The 16,360-nt window shown below is 35.4% G+C and overlaps 1 protein-coding gene across 1 annotated transcript in view; it reads left to right on the top strand.

Annotated features, from left to right (window-relative positions):
* The window catches only part of oacyl (O-acyltransferase like), a 32,958-nt gene extending 28,625 nt beyond the window's left edge, over positions 1–4,333 (top strand). Inside the window, exons 13-15 of the mRNA XM_030148385.1 lie at positions 1,597–1,783; positions 3,973–4,115; positions 4,223–4,333. Coding sequence (XP_030004245.1) covers positions 1,597–1,783; positions 3,973–4,115; positions 4,223–4,333 — 441 coding nt within the window. The remainder of the gene's footprint in view (positions 1–1,596; positions 1,784–3,972; positions 4,116–4,222) is intronic.
* The last annotated feature ends 12,027 nt before the right edge of the window (positions 4,334–16,360 follow it).

Below are 16,360 nucleotides of genomic sequence, written 5' to 3'. Positions count from 1 at the left end.
AATGGCTCACAACGAATCGGTTCTTCTCGTTCACTGAAAAGAGCTGTTAAAAAGACTCTACTCGTCCGCGAACGTCACATCTCTTGTGCCTGGCTGAGCGTGCCAGGACGGATAAAATCACCCAGCATACCTCACAACATTTGAATACGGACATAAAATTGTGCCTAGTAGATAGTCAGGTAATGTTTCAATTCATTTGGCGAGTTCGGTGGCGATTGGGCCTGTGAAGGCTGAGGAAAACCTGTGCAAACGCCCTCCTGTGCTGCAACAAACATCGATCACACATCGATGGGACACAGTGCGGGGCCGAAACGTGCATTATATAGTAGGATGTAAAGATGGACGATGCAGTGATGTATTCACAGTAATGCACAGTAATTGGTCATTACAGCTGTTAATATACTGTTTTTATATCAACCTCCACCTCTGAGAAGATCTAGATTTGGTCCAAATCTGTTGCTACTGACTAGATGTTCTTAAGTCTGTAAACGCACATAAGAAGGGATGCATGAGTCTAGTCTTGTCTCAAGTTGTTTAACCCATAAAGACCCAATCATCTGCTGTCAACCAAAACCATCTACCGATCCAATGTGTTTAATACCTGTTGATCCACTAATCCTATCAATACATGTCAATAATTGGTGTAAAATACAGTTCGTCATCTTTTCACGGTCATCAGATATGACCCATTTGGACGCTCAGAAGCGCTGTAGTTACCGTGGAAACATCATCTTCAACATTGATTCTAAAACAGTAAAACCCATGGAGCTGGATCAATGACAGTGGATGGACACTGGGTTCATGTTCAGTTAATGATAGATTTTACTGAAAAAGTCACTTTTTCTTCAGCTATTCTGTTTTTATATTATAACCTTTGAATTTACTCTGAGCTTTTATGAACATCTACATGATCAGTGAATTAAACATAGGAAGTAGATGATTTTCAGTGGAAAAAATGCAAAATTCTGAGGATAATATTATAATAAATGGTGATAAATCACTTAGGGAAGATTATATAGAGAGAAAAATTCATTTGGAAACTGACACAAAAGTCATACTGGGTCCTTATGGGTTAAGAAACTTCAGGTTGTTCAAGTTATTCACATTTCTAAAGGATACTATGTAGAAATAAACACTTTCATAAGGTAATTGTGCATTTTTCACCATTATTATTTTATTGGTTCAGCCCACCTGAAATTATATTGGGCTATATTTTGCTGAAAAAGTCTTTTTTTTTTTTTTTTAGTTTTATCTGTTTCTGATATAATAACTCTCAACATTAATCTGAGCTTTTATGAACGTTTACATGGTCAGTCAGTTAAATACAGTAAAATACTTGGTTTTCACTGGAGAAAAAATGCAAAATACAGAGGATAATATTACAAGCGAAGGTGATAAATAAATTAAGAAATGTTAAAATAAAAGAAAAAAGTATTTTGGAGCTGCCACAAAAGTAGTACTGGGTCTGTCTGGGTTGGCTTTATGGCTAAATTGCAATTTGCAATTTTTTTTATTATTATTTTTTTTTTTACCATATGCCATCAAAAGCTGTCCCCACTCTGACATGTTCACTGTGGTGTGTTGCTGTTGTGTCAGTGGCAGGCGCTGCTTGGTTGGTTCTGCTGTCTGTGGGTCCTGGCCCTGTTGGTTGGACTAGCCTACATCCTCAAGGAGACTCCAGCCTTTCCATCTGTGCCACATGCTCTTTACCAGGGACTGCACAGACCGCTGTGGGCACTGGCTATTGCCTGGATTATACTGGCATGTGAAGAGGGCTATGGAGGTCAGTAAAAGTATGGGTATCCCTGAAAGCCTGAGGAACATAATGAACCCTCTGAAACTAAACCCAAGCACAGATGTTATATAGACTTTTGTTTCAATGTGCACAACTAGCAGAATAATAATGCATCACCATATAACGCCAAACGTATCATATTTGATACGTGAGTTTTGAAGCCCTCTACATGATCAGTGTGATATTTTTTTCTTGAAAAATCTGATGTATACAATTAGATACATGCAATACACAGATAATCCACCAGGGGGAGGAGTTCATTCACCAGAGGCCTTTCCAGTGACACTATGAGGAAAGAGGAAGAACTTTGACAATTTTGAAAAGGAATTACCAATTTGTTAGACATGTTTGTGTGTTATTTATGTTTTTGTTTATTCAAAAATAATAATATTTGACCACTGAGACCCGATGTATCAAATATGATACAAAATTGAAACTCATACATGGAAATTGATATTTGGAAAAAATATATTTGGGTTGTTCAGAAGGACCAATAAAGGCTCCAGTTTCAAAGAACTGGAATTTTCTGTCAATAATTTAATGATTCAGGATTTACAGGGTTAAATAATCCCAGGAGGAAATTATTGTGTGTTAACATTTCTCCATTCAAGTATAATTAAAAGTAGCAGGACAGACATTATCAATACAAAAAAAAAAAAAAAAAAAAAAATATATATATATATATATATATATATATATATATATATATATATATATATATATATATATATATAAACATGGGGCGACACAGTGGTGCAGTGGTTAGCACTCCGATTCCAACACCAGTCGACGGGGGGGTGGGACCTTTCTGTGTGGAGTTTGCATGTTCTCCCTGTGTCTGCGTGGGTTCTCTCCGGGTACTCCGGCTTCCTCCCACCATCCAAAGACATGCACTGATAGGCTAATTTGTTAATCTAAAATTGCCCATAGGTGTGAATGTGAGAGTGATTGTTTGTCTCTATATGTTCAGCCCTGCGATAAACTGGCGACTTGTCCAGGGTGTACCCCGCCTTCGCCCCTATGTAGCTGGGATAGGCTCCAAGCGACCCCCATGACCCTAGTGAGGATAAAGCGGGTTCAGTTAATGAATATATAAACATATAAACATTCTATTAAGACACAATTACAACAGCAATTTGTACGATATGACCTAGACAATATATTATCAATATGATAATTAAAGAAATATACATAACTAAGTGTGCAAAACTACTGTTGTGTTATTAAAAATGATGTGGTTATAATGAGGACTTAAACTGTCTGACGGCCACAGGCAGGCATGTCCTGTGTGGTTTGTGGTGCATTTGAGTGGAATCAGTCTAATATTGGACGTCCTCCTGTCATGGAGTGGGTGAGTGGAGTTGACCAACATTGTCTTGATCTTGGACAACATTGTCTTCTCTGACACTCACCATAAGAGTCCAACTCCATCCCCACAATGTTTTTAGTCCTCAATAAAAACACATTCTAATCTTTCATCTTTTTAATTGTTTCATCCTTCTGTAATCTGCAAACTGAAATGTTAACAGTCATCTAGTGATCTTCATGATTAAGAAATTTAAATAGGGGTGAAGTTTGGCCTAAAATTACACCTTTCTAAACACTGTCAGCAAGTTAACAAGGTCCATTAGGTACTGAAATATGTTAAAATCTGTAATATTAATTATTGTTCAACACAAACTATAAAAAATTATAATGAATTTGCATAGTTAACCTGTAATGGTAGTTCAGCTATAATGTATGTTTGTATAATTTAAGCTGTGTGGATAAGAATGGGTAAAATGCTAATTTCTCTACAGGGATAATAAAGAAAGCTAAACTTAACCCCAACATTAACCTTATTCATGTGTGTATTTTGAGTTGATAAAAGACTTGATTGGAACTTCTTGTAGACTTTATAAATTTGAAGTGACTGTTTTATATATTACCTTTGTAACCAAAGATAAAATTCAGAGGTAAAAATCCTTTCATTTTCATAAAAAAAATAATTGGGTAACATTAAGTTACAGCTTTTCCATAGTATTTAGAATGTATTTTATTTAACTTCTAAAAACATGTCTGTCAAGGAGGGTTGAGAAAAATAAATACTTAAATGCTGAATATATTTAGGAAATATTTTTTTACACTGAAAACCTTAAAAGATGTATATAATAAGTATCTTTTCTTTCATTCTCAAGGTTTTATCCAGAGCCTTTTGTCTTTGCGTTTCTGGATTCCACTTTCCAACATCAGTTTTGCTTGTTATTTGACACATCCGGTCTTCATCATCATTTATATTGGCCTGCAGGAAACTCCAATTCACTACACCAACATTAACTTTGTAAGTATTTCATGCTACATATTTCATTCATTGATGTATTCTATCATGTCATAATCATGGTTCCTTAATTAAGTTAACGATGTCTGTGTGTGTCTTCTCATTTTTAGATGTACATGTTTTTTGGTCACCTGATGCTCACATTGGTGCTGAGCTATGCCTTTACTGTGTTGGTGGAAAAACCATACCTTCTCCTAAAACTGAACATGACAAAGAGATAAATCAGCACATATTAAAGAACTTTGGGGGTTTTAACACCTTAAATCCTGTCTGTCTGTGCTTTGTTAGCTTCGTCTGTACTCTTGCTTGTACGATGCAATCTGATACAATAGTAAAGGTCAAGGTTACTTTTTTTCTCTTTTTTTTTTGTTTACAATTTTTTTTTCTTTTAGCAACTTTTACTTTTAACCTTTAAAGGAGTGATATTTTGCTCTTTTTTTTTTTAAATAGAATTCTTTATTTTCCAACATTTCCCTGTGGTCTACATAAACTGTAAATGCTCTGCTTGGGTCTGAATTCTTCATTAATTCAACTCCACAGGTCCATCTTCAACGCTATTTCTGAGTAATGACACCAGAAAGGTGGTTTGGAGTGCTGGCCCTTTAAATGCACATGAGCCACTTAAGCCCCCCCCCCGCCCCTCCCAGGTTGTTGGCTGTGCTGCTCTGTTCTGTTCAACCAACAACTGAACATTTTAGATAATTGGCTCAAAGTTTGGACATATTTTCAGTATGGACTACAACCACTGCTGCTGACAAACAGTTACATCGAACTGGAGAAATGTTCATCTGAAGTCATGACCATATACAGTTTGTGCAAATGTCGTGACGTAACTAGTTATAGGTGAAACAAATTAAGCAGGAATTAAAACAAGTTGTAGAAATCCACTGGAAAAGGCCAAAAATAAATATAAAGATACCTTAGCAGCACCTGGAGGGTTCAAATTCAAACTTTTTGAACTACAGGGTGTCCCATAAGTCTCCATACATAGGAAAAATAAACGTTTCTTGACATAAACCATTTTTATTTATATAATATGCTCTATATGACTGCCATTTTATCGGAAACACATTTCAATGAGTGTCCTCCACTGCTGAAGAACTATAAAGAAGAAATATAAAGAAATACATGTTAGAACCATATGTATTATGTCTCCTATGTATGGAGGCTTATGGAACACCCTGTAGATAGATAGATAGATAGATAGATAGATAGATAGATAGATAGATAGATAGATAGATAGATAGATAGATAGATAGATAGATAGATAGATAGATAGATAGATAGATAGATAGATATTTTATTGATTCTTTGCAGGAAATTGCTTCGTTACTACAGCAGCAGTACAAGAAAAACACACTGACCCATCACATGAACATCCCACAACAACCAACAATGGAACGAAGAAGTAAATAGAATAAAAGATATATATATATATATATATATATATATATATATATATATATATATATATATATATATATAATATGTACAATACAAGTAATGTAAATAACACAATAACCCAAACACCTAAGTATGCACAGCATACAATAATTTATCACACAGCGATATTAAAAAGTCTAATGGCAGCAGGCAGGAAGGACCTTCTACTGCGTTCAGTCCTGGACCGAGGGGGAATCAGTCTGTGGCTGAAGGTGCTCTCTCTGAACACCTCCAGATGGTGCAGTGGGTGAGATGCGTTCTTCAAAATAGAGTCCAGTTTCCTGAGCATTCTCACCCCAGCCACCTGCTGAACTGTGTCCAGTCCAGTCCCAGTGATGGAGCTCGCTTTCTTATTGAGTTTGTTCAGTCTGTTTCTGTCAGAAATGCAAGCTCCCTCCCCCCAACACACCACACCAAAAAACAGGGCACCAGCCACCACAGTCTGGTAGAAGCTGCACAGAAGAGGCTTGGAGATCTTGAAAGACTTTAATCTCCGTAGGAAATAAAGTCTACTTTGCCCCTTCTTGTGCAGAGTCTCCATATAACAGGACCAGTCCAACTTGTTGTTACTAGGGTCCAAATACACAAATAAATGCTCCACAGACTATTAAAAGTAAGTTTAGACAAATATGACCCTTTAGGTTGAGTGACATCTCGTATACTATAGTAACTTATATTCAAACACATATGATCAGCAGAGAAAATGTTAATATAACAATATGTCATCTGCATACAAATACATTGGGTTTTCGTTGGATTTGTTTGTCTGTTAGCAAGATAACTCAAAAAGTTATGGATGGATTTTGATAAAATTTTCAGGAAATGTTGATACCGGCACAAGGAACAAATGATTACATTTTGTTGGTGATTCGGGGGGCTGATCTACCTTGGCGGAGGTCTGCACTCTCTGAGTGCTTTTATAGTTCATTCATTAATTCTTTTTCCAAACTGCTTAATTCTTGTAGAGGGTATCAGTGTCTATCCTTGTAGCCCAAACTTCAGAATGAAATGTTTTCTGTATCTGGGAAAAAGCAGAACAGAGGGAACATGATCCTCCATGAACTCCCACGGCAGGTTATTATGGGCAACATTCACCAGCCCACCACTTTATTTTGTGAAATTATAAAATAATCTCACTAGAAAATAATTCATCTTAGTATATTTCAAAATATAAGTACCAAAATGAAATGTGAAAGCAATGAGCTACAGCTCCAACCTTGCAATATTGTGTCTTGTGAAAAATCTGAGTTCGGAGCATTTATCATTTATAATTTATTATACTATTTTTAAAGACATTCTCACAAATAATGTTGAAATCCTGATGTAGCTAACTAAACAGTGAACTCTAACCTCTTCATAACAAAGTTCCCTTTCTCCAACAAAGACACTGCTGACCATTACGTGTTGTTTTAAGGTTTTCATCATTCTACAAAAGACTATGCTGATATTATTCATCTGAAGTTCAATTTTGAGGTGAGAAGTCATTACTTCAAGTCAGTGTGTGGTATTTGGTGATGTCTAGTGGTGAAGCTGAATTACGTGCTAAAGGAGTAGTAAAAGGTTTATGAACTCTAGTCCACATATACATGGTTATGGTAATGGACGACAACAGGAAATAAGAAAGAAATAAGCTGTTTCTCAATATGCGTTCTTGTCTGTTCTTCCTTTCTGGAGATCTCGTGAAACATCATCATTCACACAGTAAATACTGCTCCAATTTAAAGTTTACATAAACCAAGTAGGCATGGAATACCTGTATGTTGTTCTTGTCAGTTAGCTTAAACCAAGGATGCACTGGTTGGAGACTTATGTAGACATGGCTGTGAAAATATCCCAAAATGCACTTCATACTACTCTTGAATGCTACGGCGGCTACTGATAACTTAATTACCTCCACCAAGTGTAACGGTGGAGGTTATGTTTTCTTCAGACAGACAATACTGTTTCGGGACTTTAGGGCAGTGATTTTCAATCTTGGGGTCAGGACCCCACAGGGGGGTTGCCTGAAATTTCTAGTAATTCATAAAACAAAACAAAACAAAACAAAAAAACCTTATCAATAAAAAATAAATGGTGAGTTGATAGAAACAATCCCAATCCAAAAAAGACATGACAAACTGTGAGTCTGAAACTGAAGCACTGTGGTTCTGTTTATCTGTCAAATGTTCTTTGTGGTCGGTTTCAGATGCTGCAGCTCTTTCATAATTCATAGTTTGAGTTCTTGTTTGTTCAGTATTAATTGTCAGCCTTGTAAATCCAAGCTGGACTGACTGTACATATCCTGACCAAGGAAAAAAAAATTCTCCCTTTGTGCAGAAATCTACACCTGGCTTTTCTGCCTCCGTCCAGAATAATATACATTATATAGACTAAATGTCCTCTAAAATTAATCTTTATTTGCAGCATAGTATAGCAAACTATAACATGATCAAAAACTAATTAATTTTAGTTAGGGATGTCCGATAATATCGGCCCACCGATATTATCGGCCCGATATTGGCATAAAAATGTAATATCAGTGAATATCATTATCGTTTTTTTTTTTTGCCTATCATTAAAACCGATAAAATAATGCCTTGATTTCGCCAGCATTTACCGACACGTAAATGAAGCATTGTTTGTAGCTGAAAGAAATGTGCAGTTTTCAAAATTGTACAGCAGAGTTGCCACACTGTAATAGACTCATGGAGGGAGGGAGAGAAAATAAATACACTGAACAAAAATATAAATGCCCCACTTTTGTTTTTGCTCCCATTTTTCATGAGCTGAACTCAAAGATCTAAAACTTTTTCTGTGTACACACAAGGTTTATTTCTCTCAAATATTGTTCACAAATCTGTCTAAATTTGTGTTAGTGAACACTTCTTCTTTGCTGAGATAATCCATCCACCTCACAGGTGTGGCATATCAAGATGCTGATTAGACAGCAGGATTTTTGCACAGGTGTGCCTTAGGCTGGCCACAATAAAAGGCCACTCCAAAATGTGCAGTTTTATCACACAGCACAATACCACAGATGTCACAAGTTTTGAGGGAATATGCAATTGGCATGCTGACTTCAGGAATCTCCACCAGAGCTTTTGCCTGTGAATTGAATGTTCATTTCTCTACCATAAGCCATCTCCAAAGCTGTTTCAGAGAATTCATGAAGAAGACTGTGCGAGGAAAATGGTGGTCACACCAAATACTGACTGGTTTTCTGACCCCCCTGGACCACCCAATACAGTGAAACTGCACATTTTAGAGTGGCCTTTTATTGTGGCCAGCCTAAGTCACACCTGTGCAATAATCCTGCTGTCTAATCAGCATCTTGATATGCCACACCTGTGAGGTGGATGGATTATTTCAGCAAAGGACAAAGGAGAAGTGCTCACTAACACAGATTTAGACAAATTTATGAACAATATTTGAGAGAAATAGGCCTTTTGTGTCCATAGAAAAAGTTTTAGATCTTTGAGTTCAGCTCATGAAAAATGGGAGCAAAAACAAAAGTGGGGCATTTATATTTTTGTTCAGTGTAAATATGGCATTTTTTTCCACAACTTAAGTTGAAGTATGTATTCTTTGCACAGACAGTGTTTACATTTTGAAAGCCTTGTTGCATTTGAGAATGCATCCAATGGGGCATCACAATAAAATTAGGCATGATGTGTTAATTCCATGACAGGAGATATGTGATGTTACCTAAAATTAGTTTAATATCCCACATATATCGGCAGCGGTATCGCTAGATATCAAAATCGGAAATTAAGCATTGGACAATATTGGCATATCGGTTTTTGACAAAAAAGCCAATATCAGACATCCCTAATTTTAGTAAGAAAAAAAAGTTTCCGTTTTGAATGTCTGGGGTTGCCAGAAATTTGTGATGTTAAAATGGGGTCACGAGCCAAAAAAGGTGAGGAACCACTGCTTTAGGGGGACCCCACAAGTAAAAGTTCCATTGTGTTGCTTTAAAACCACAATGGCATCCATCTCCATGCTTTTATTTGAAATCTGTTGAGAGAAAGCGGCTTCCATTACTGAACTATAGGTGAATTTATTATAGCACAGGACTGGTGTGACTGGCTGGCTTCATGTCTCTGATCATAAGCTCATTTGGCTCCACTGCCAACGTTCCTTCCCTTTATAAAAACTGTCCTAATAAGAAACACTACACTTACACAGGAACATGACTGCACGGCAAAACTCATGGCAGTGAGTCAGAATTTACTGTGACTGTGACTCAGCCGATGAGATCATAATGAAGGTTTTCAGTTTCTTATGACGCAAAAGCCCATTTGTACATGTCCATTCTGTCACCGTGGCATGTGGAGCATCGAATATTGCCTGTGAGCAGCTTCAAAGAAAGAAGTGTTGATGTCTGCACCAAGGTTATTATCGTTAACGAAAACTAATGAAATGGCGAAAACTAGAATTGAAGAAACATTTTCGTTAACTGAAAAAAATAAGAACTATAATTAAAAGAAAAAAACGAAAACTAAGTGAAACTGTATTGTGTGTTTACAAAACTAACTAAAATGTATAAAAATTATGGATAAAATTCCCTTCGTTTTTGTCTTTGTCAATGTCGGATTGATACGAAATCGATTTATTTCGCTCTAGCAATTTTAGCTCGCGGGACCATACGGTACTTAACGGTCCGTCACTTGTCGTCACTTGTGGTTTAGAGTTGTCTTCTTGTCCCCACTCTACCTGGAAACATAGAGACTAAAGTTGGGAGAAAGCAGCAGAGTCCTGTCTGGGATTTATTTGAATACGACGGAGAAGAAGATAAAAGATATTAAAAAATAATAATAAAATTAAACTAAAACTAAACTAAAACTAAGCATTTAGAAAAAAATTTAAACTAATAAAACTAGCAAACCTGCTCTAAAAACGAATTAAAACTAACTGAATTAGAGAAAAAAAAAGTCAAAACTAAATAAAACTAAACTATAATGAAAAATCCAAAACTATTAGAACCTTGGTCTGCACACACACACTCTTCTGAAGAGATGGTTTTAGTGGTAAAAACACATGGTGAAACTGGACTACTGCAAAATGTTTTAGCGTAGAACCTGTTGCTTTTATGTAAATTCAGTCGTTATCTTCAGTATCCACGCATCATTATACCAGGATGAAATATTAACCCATAAAGACCCAAACATCCACCGTCGTCCAAAACCATTTACTGATCTAAACTGTTTAATACCTTTTGATCCACTAATGCCTGGTCCAACAACAGGTACATTTGTTCGGACAAATATAATGATAACAACAAAAATAGCTCATACTAGTTTAATTTCAGAGCTGATATCTATTTCTTTTCCATGTTTTCTTGATAATAACCAAAATCACTTCAGTTCTTCCATCAATATCTATGGCATTGTACTGACAAAAACAGTGCTTTTAGACATTCCATGTTTTCTTTTCTGTCTGTTTTAGTCACATGATTCATACAGGAGTTAGTACTGGATTGCATAACCATTGTTTTTGATGACTTTTGGTGGTCTAATAATTTTTTCCGCAACTCTATGTGTATTGTATATCTAGCGTTATCTACTTGTACACTGTAAAAAAAAAAAAAAAAAACAGTAATATTCTGGCAGCAGGGGTGCCGAAAAAATACTGTAAAATAACGGAAAGTAACCATCTCATAAAAATATGGTAATTTTCCATAATTAAAATGCAGTTTTTTGCTCTAATTTTACATGATATTTTGCATTTTTTTTTTTTTAATGTTTAATAAAGAATATTTTCATGTATTAAAACAATCAAATTACCTATAAATATATTTATAAATAATTTTCAATGAGACTAAGTAGTACAATCCATTGATAAAAACTGTATTTGGACAGTTTATCAGTGCTTATACATGTTATACATTCACAAAAACACATTTATTTAACATTTTTGTTTTGAAACCTGTAATTACACAAGATATTTGTCAATTAACAAACAAGTCTTGTTAAACGTACAGAACAAATACTTCTTTTACGGTTAATTGTCAGTAATTTTATCTCCTTTTATTATTTATTTGTTTATTTTTTACAGTATTAAACTTAAAATTAACAGTTTAATCTCATAAATAGAAAATAAATATTTGTGAAATTATGATACATTTGCAAATGTATCTTAACTGTATTTTTCTGTGAAAAAAGAAAAAAATTTCTTTTAAAAATTTTAAATTTTATGGTTATCCACAGTTACATTTTTTTTTTTGTGTTATTTTACATTTGACATGTAAAATCACAGTCTATTTTTGTAATTTCACAGATATTTTCCTGTATCTTAAAAATACAGGACAAATCTGTAAAATAAACAGTGAAAATTCTGTTAAATTACAGATTTTTTTTTTTACAGTGGGTCTTTTTGGCATTTAACCCATAAAGACCCAAACATCCACCACTGACCAAAACCATCCACTGATCTAAACTGTTTAATACCTGTTGATCCACTAATTCTATCAATACATGTAAATAATTGGTGTAAAATGCAGTTCATCGTCTTTTCATGGTCATCAGATATGACCCTTTTGGACGTTCAGAGGCTCTGTAGTTACCATGGAAACATCGTCATCTCCTACAACATTGATTCACTAGTAAAACTCATGGAGTTCGATCAATGACAGTGGATGGACACACTGGTTTTATGTTCAGTTAAAGATATATTTTACTAAAAAAAAGTCATTTTATCTTCAGTTTTCTCTGTTTCTGATAAAATAACCTTTGAATTTACTCTGAGATTTCATGAACATCTACATGATCAGTAGATTAAATATAGAAAAATACCTGATTTTTACTGAAGATGTGCAAAATAAAGAGGATAATATTACCATAAACGGTGATAAATCAGTTAAGAAAGGGTAAATACAGAGAAAAATTTGTTTGTGAATTGCGACAAAAGTCAAATTGTGTCTTTATGGGTTAAAAATCACTATTTTTTAATTTTCTTATTTGTCATTAATTCATTTTCAGTATTCTCTGTACATATATGAACCATCCTTCAGGCTAGATGACACTGTGCTCAGTATGCTCAACACCAAATATGGGTTGGGATTTCTTCCATAACATTGGATTATTGTGGATGTGTCTCATACATCTTATTTAGCTGCTTTGGCATTCCTTCCTTAATTGCTTCTAGAAAAGCATCCATTAGCTGACTCTCCCAGTCATCTACAAAAACAAAACGTGGCTATGACGCACACTTGTTACATGTGTGGCACCATTCTTCACCTCCTGCTCACAGAGTTCTAAGGGAAGGAGGCAGCAGACGCCAGACTGAGGGCAGACTGTGCAACAACATGGTGTAAAAATATATCTTGCTTTTGGTAAGCTGACACTTTTCTCTCCATGACTGCATGGTTCCACAGAGCCACGTCCAATCCAAAGCCCCACAACAACATGCTCGAGATGGTGCAAGATGGCTGAGGCTGTTGGAGCATTTTCAAATGTGTAGTCAAATGCATGTAGCTACCAAAACGTAGCCGTCACATGTTAAAAAAAAAAAAAAAAAAAAAAAAAAAAAAAAAGGCAATGAACACTGATTATTAGTCCTGCAAGTGAATTTAATCCTTTTTAATTCCACATTTGTTCTTGTATTTAACCCTCTGGTATCCCGTCCAGTAAGGCCCTTACTAAGCACCAAGTGTGTCTTTTTCGCACACCTGTGGAATAATGTAAAAAAAAAAAAAAAAATGTTCATACAGTTTGTTTTTAATTCTTTTACACTTTTTTTCTATTTCATCAACTTGAGCCGTAAATAAAAATACCAAATACTCAATAATTGTCACATTTTTTAACCCTTTAAATGCCGTGTTTGTAATGTAAACAAACAATTTTTTTGGATGCAAAAAACACAAAAAATAAATTTGGATCACATATTATTTGATTTTTGCAGCCTGGCATATGTCAATGATTAACTCCAACATTAGTTAACCCTTTCATGCACGAATTATGAGAACCTTAGTCAAGATTTTTTTCTCCAGTGTTTAGCCATGAAAAAAACAATGTGATTGAGTTTTTTTTTTTTCTATGGAGTTACAAAAATATCCATGCATTTAATTTTTGAAGTAAAGAAACATGTGTTTAAAACCCAATATCAGAAAGTGATATGAAAACAATGAAATAAAAACATTTTTAATGCTGCTAATCTGATGTCTTCTCACATTTTAACATATTCTAATGCTAGTAATTACTCACTTCATGGAGATAATATGCAAAAAAAAAAAAACCTTCTTGTCTAACAAATAACAATTGATTTACACTCAAACATGTTAGTGCAGATCAGGTTTATCAAGAACAGCAAAGTTACAGTAATGATCTGAATTACAGTGTATGGGATGGTACATAAGCGTCCACTGTGTTGGCTGATATTGAACTAAAACAACAAAACCCATTAATATACAAGAGAACAGCTGGAGAAGAACTGTCCACTGGGGTGGACAGTGCGTGAAAGGGTTAATTTGCATTATTATTTTTGTCGCTAGGTCAAATGTTCAAAAATACTAGCATCTGTCACCAAGTGTGTGTAAAATGCACACCTATAAATCAAACTATTAAATATTATATATTGATTTATTTTTCTGCTCTAATTTGTTTTATTTTTGTAAATCAAGGTCAGCCCTAATCATACATATCAAATGGCAGAAATAGTGCGTTTTAGGCACACTTGGGAGACAGATGCTGGTCTTGTAATTTTCTTTAGTTTACAGTGTGCACATTGTAGTTGGTGGCCAGAATTTTAAAGACCATGCAAAAATGAACAACTTTTGAATTCTAACCTTATTTAAATTGTGAAAAATAATATGAAGTTTTTTAAAACAAAGTGCAAAGTGTGCCTAAAAAGCACACCCGGATACCGGAGGGTTAAAAGATATTTACAGGGTTATTTATCATTCGAATGACATGGCATGCAGCAAGTATTCTGATTGGTTGAGCAGCATTCCACTTACTCCACCCAGAGACCTTGAATGCACTTTGTTTCAACACTAGTTCTCTTAAGCTCCACCTCTTATCTAATATAAGTGTTTTTTCCACAAAAAGACAATTGATTGAGCTCAAGGTTTCAAAATGACCATCCATAAACAGGTGGGTGACATCATGGAGGCTTCGTCCGCTATCTCTCTACAGTCTGTGTTTATGTTCCTCGATTGTCTTTTTTTTTTTTTTTTTCCTTCTACTTTATTTTTCACAATTTTTTCTGATATGGTTTTGAAATTTAGAAATTCAGAGTTATTAATCAGAAGACACAATGTTGTGACTCCTTGTCGAACCCACTGGTTGAATCCTCCATCCTGGGCAGTATCCCTAAAATCTGGGTCATGGATCGGTCATACTAATATTCAGATTTCATTCTGTTTGTTAAGTTGTTTCACTAAACTGGTCCATGTATCAGGGTGCTTCTATGAAACTGGGTACATTTTGGTATCTGGCACTTTTCCAGCTTTTTAGACCCAATAATAAAAGAGAAATTTAGACATATTTCCCCCCTGGATGGACCTAATGATGACTTCAGATGAATGCAAAAAAATTATACTCTTCCTCTGAGCCATCCCAAAACTGATGAATTTTTAATAAAATTTTGAGGCGAAAAATATGACTGAAATCGGGACATGAAAAACTACCTAGGTGTCAGTGGGTTTTATTTTGAAAACATCGCTTGAAATGGTCTTATATAGACTATAAAAAAAGACACTGTGTTAAATGTGTCGATCCTAGTGGTTTTTCTAATCCACACATGTGGGTTTTTCATCAATCTCAGTCTCATTCTAGGTTTGGTGTGGAATCCATCGTGTCCACTTGCATTACATACAGAACCTGCCCAGTTAAACACATATAAATTGCAAATGATTTTGCAACAGTGGTCATTTTTGTGAAACACTCTGCCTTGCATAATTAGTTAAATTCACAAAATGTACCTGTGAGAGAATAAAGATATTTTTAAAAAATAGTAGCGCATAATTTTCGTGTCCTTTTGACTGTGTTACATGCAGATTTTTGTATTAAATATAATGTAAAATAATATATGCATTCAGGTACAACTAGGGATGGAAATCCATAAGAATTTAACGATTCCGATTCCATTATCGATTTTGCTTATCGATCCGATTCCTTATTGATTCTCATTGGGTGAGGCAATAAAAGAGTACAAACAGGTGTGTGTTGCATTAACTGTCTTTTATATTTCCATCTCTGCACAGAAAATATAACATATACACTATGTACAAATAATAATAACAGATGACGCCGGGCCCAGTTTGTGTGTGTGTGTGTGGGGGGGGGGTAGCGGCGTGCAGTGAAAGTGAAACTAAAGACGCTTTACTAATTCCTCTGTTGTCGCATTTCTACCTCGTGGAACCGGTTCAACTCGACTCGTCTCCTGTTGTTGTGCACCTCATTTTCTGTCCCCTACCTTCGGAAACTTGTATTTGAGGGGATACAGCGTTTGTTGCCCACACCAGAACCAGAACTGGGCCTGGCGTTCACTCTGCCGCTACATTCACAAGCGTTGCTAAGTAGAGAATCAAATACGTGACATTCCTGTAAATGATTCACATGCTGTGGACAAATGTTTGAGCAGATTGGAGGGATTCCACCCTTTTGAAGACATGGAAGCTTTGACAGTGTTCCAGTGGACCTGGTGTTGTCTTTTTGGACCGTTTCTGCCTCAGCACCATGTTGGCTACGTTCAGACCAAAACAATGTGACGTCATCGCACATGCGCAACAAAGGCAGAATTGATAAGCAGAATTGTTAAGCAGGCAGGCAAACGATTCCAAGGAATCGAGCTACTGGGATCTGGTTTTAAAAAAAAGAACCGGT

This window comes from Sphaeramia orbicularis, chromosome 12 (genome assembly GCF_902148855.1).
Source record: "Sphaeramia orbicularis chromosome 12, fSphaOr1.1, whole genome shotgun sequence".
Lineage (NCBI taxonomy): Eukaryota > Metazoa > Chordata > Actinopteri > Kurtiformes > Apogonidae > Sphaeramia > Sphaeramia orbicularis.
The sequence above is the reverse complement of the archived record's forward strand: the minus strand, read 5'-3'. Positions and strand labels throughout refer to the sequence as shown.